Source organism: Camelina sativa, unplaced genomic scaffold, assembly GCF_000633955.1.
Source record: "Camelina sativa cultivar DH55 unplaced genomic scaffold, Cs unpScaffold00566, whole genome shotgun sequence".
NCBI lineage: Eukaryota > Viridiplantae > Streptophyta > Magnoliopsida > Brassicales > Brassicaceae > Camelina > Camelina sativa.
The window spans coordinates 15,838-18,996 of NW_010921733.1; the positions used below are offsets into that span (position 1 = coordinate 15,838).

A 3,159-nucleotide genomic window follows, 5' to 3' on the forward strand; every position below is an offset into this window, starting at 1 on the left:
AAAATTACAAACTTAAAAAATAAAAATAAAATATTAATTTAATTGGGCGTCGTATATATCATTTCAGTTGGACTAAGTTGAACTTAGGCTTTAATTTTAACTCTATAATATATTTATAAATTAATAATAAATAATAATAATACAAAATATTAAAGGGTATTTATGGGTCGGGTAACAAAACGGGTAAAATGACGAGTAACATGATGGGTATTGAAAACTAAACTAATACCCTATACTCGTCCCTTACTCACGAGTAATATAATTATAATACCCTTTACTCGACCCTGTAGCTGAGTAACGGGTCGAATACGGGTAACAGGTATTAGTGCTCAGGCCTAGTTGTCACCTAGTTTTTCTAATTAATCCTGTCTTTACAAACTACTGCAATATCATTGTGTACTTTGTTCATGTAATAATAAACCTATAAAAACATACATGTGGATAGAAGAAAGTGGACCTAAGTGAAGTGATCCTTGCCTTGTACTTGTTGTAGTGCGCCTCACATGATTTACTTTAGAGTTTAGTCCCATTTCCGAGAATGAGGAATTTATTTTTGTTCACCGTTTTCTAAATCTTTTTCATTAGTTACTCTCTTTCCAACCTTCAAATTTAACTCATATGTTGAGCTAAAAATGTCAAACTGTGATTCGGGATGAAGTTTCAAATATATACAGTGATTTAAAAAAAACGGAAATCATTTCGAGGTATATATATGTATTATATTAGCAGTCATGTAACTTGAAATTAAAGAAGAGACGTATATAAAATATAATATAACAGCAGATCGATGATATTGTTTTTGGATGGTCTGATATATAATCATTCGAGACAAGTGGAGAACCCTACCTCTCGATTACTTTTAGGTTTATATGTACTCTAGTTAAAAAATAATATATATTTTATTTTATAGCTAATAGAAAGGTGAGAATCGTTTCTTCCAAAAAAATTAAGGCAATCGTTCTCTCTCTTTTTCTTTCTTTTTTATATTATTTTATTAATTTTTAATAAAAAAATTATGGGAGAGTAACCACCATTAATGATGGTCTTGGTGTATGACGTGTAAATAAATAAATACGTAATTTAGCAGACCGTATATTGGGCCGTAAATACTTTAGAGGAGTCGGGTAATAGAAGGCCCATAAGGATATAAACGGGCTTATTCAGCAGCGGGCGGTGTTTCAACGTATATAGCTGGTTGGGAAAGGCCAAAAAAACACAAACCCAAACACAAAGGCAAAAAAAAAAAGCTTTGACGATTACGATCAATCAAATCTCTCTCTCTCTCTCTCTCTCAGCGGACGGATCTCCGAGAGCGTTCTCGTTAATCCCTAGCAGCTACTCTTTGGATCCCCCCACCCTCTTGAAACCCTAGAAGAGCCCTCTCCCCCTCCCCACCCGCTTGTTCCTGGCAATAAATTACCCTATCATTTCGGATCTCAGATTTTACCATGCTGATGATTCCTTCCAAGGTCGCCGGTCATACCCGGTTCTTGCTCCAGAGCCTTCATGATTCCGATGCCGACTCCATCGCCAAAGAGCTTTCTCAGGTACTTACTTATATATTCATTCTCTCTGATGTTTCCTAGCGCATATTTTTTTTTTTTATTTTTTTTTTGTTTCTTCTGATTTTGTTGTTTTGTTTGCTTGTTCACTTTGTGATTTTGAACTCTTTTTTTTTATTTTATTTTGCAAATGCTAGTTGTTTGATTTTGGAGTGGAGACTAGTATTCCAGTTCTCAAGACCTGCTTAGATTGCTTCACCGTCCGGAAAAGCCAGCCAGATACGCTGTTACAGCTTGAGAAAGTAGTATCCTTAGTGTTTAAACGTGTGATGAAATTGCCGAATCTTGGAACCCTGCTCTCTCACGCCCTGAAAGATGTTGAGCTTACTCAGTCATTTCTGGATGATTTGACTGATACTTTGGAATTTTCAGTCTCTGACAAAATTGCCTTTGCTCTGGCCCTCACCGTTTTTGATAGATTGGATGCAAAGACAACTGGTAAAGCCTTTCTCACTCTCTTCTCTTCTCTTATCTCTTTTTCGCTCTTGTTTTTCTTACTCATGGCATTTTCTTCTTTCCCTTTTTTTGTAGGACGCAACTTTTTATTGGCCGAGATTGAGCAACTCTGTGCCAATACCGGCCAGATTGATTCATCTGAGCAAATTCAGAATGTTCTCTTGTTTCTCCAGAGTTCTGAGGATCTTTCCAGGCATTTGGATTCCTTCTTACAGATTTTGTCTTATGCTCAACCTAGTGATGATTTCTCTTTTGCTCTCACACCTATCCTCTCCGACGTTCATGAAGCTGATGTTTTCAGGTGAGTTGCTTCCATCTGTTTATCCCTTTTATTTTATTTTCTTTCTTTCTTATGTTCTGGATCTGTCTCTCAACTATTTTCCTGTTCTGCTGTAGGAGCATGGATTTTCACTGTGATTCTGTTGAAAACGAGTTTGATGCTATCTTAGCTGAAATCGATAAGGAAACAGGTGTTGGAGATCTCATGGGAGAATTAGGTTGTGGATTCACTGCTGATGCCCAACAATGCAAAGAGATCTTGTCTAGTTTTGCACCGTTAAGAGAGGCTACTGTCTCAAGAATTCTTGTCAATGTTGCTCGGACATGTGCTGATCTTGAAGATAATCACACCACCTTCTCAACATTCAGTTTAGCCCTTGGTTCCTGCATTCCATCTGAACTTCCCACGCCAAAGTCGTGGAATGTTGATATTCTAGTTGATACAATCAATCTGCTTGTGAGTTATCTGAAACACTATTACTTTGTCTAATCAAGGTCACTGATAGTTTCAGAAACTCAGTTTCGCCTTTGTATTTATCTCTTTTTGTTCGAGACTATCGTGCATTCTTTTATCGATGGATTTGTGAAGACGCATCTAGCTTATCTGTTAAGTGCTATCTGGTTCATGCTCTTATGATTTTATGGCAAATCAGGCTCCTGGCACAAGCTGGAGGAAAGTAATCGAGAATCTTGATCATGATGGATTTGACATCCCTAATATGGAGTCTTTCGCGTTTTTCATGCGGCTCTATAAAACCGCTTGCAAGGTGTGTTCTCATAATGGCTAATTTGTCTGTTTAAAAATATGTTTGCTTCATTTTGTTGTTTAAGGTTTAATCTGATTCTTGCAGGAGCCATTTCC

The 3,159-nt window shown here is 36.8% G+C and overlaps 1 protein-coding gene across 12 annotated transcripts in view; it reads left to right on the forward strand.

Moving 5' to 3' along the window:
• The window catches only part of LOC104773522 (CCR4-NOT transcription complex subunit 1-like), a 20,662-nt gene that overhangs the window by 1,731 nt on the left and 15,772 nt on the right, over positions 1 to 3,159 (forward strand). For 6 of the 12 annotated variants that reach the window (XM_010498150.1, XM_019242688.1, XM_019242689.1 and 3 more), the window contains exon 5: positions 2,951 to 3,064. The exons of 2 other annotated variants lie outside the window; for them this stretch is intronic. In XM_010498150.1, the coding sequence (XP_010496452.1) occupies positions 2,951 to 3,064 (114 nt within the window). Of the gene's footprint in view, positions 1 to 1,232; positions 1,548 to 1,699; positions 2,001 to 2,093; positions 2,320 to 2,414; positions 2,755 to 2,950; positions 3,065 to 3,159 lie in introns of those variants that run through there. 4 more of the 12 variants (XM_010498149.2, XM_019242692.1, XM_019242693.1 and 1 more) reach the window with 2 other exon arrangements.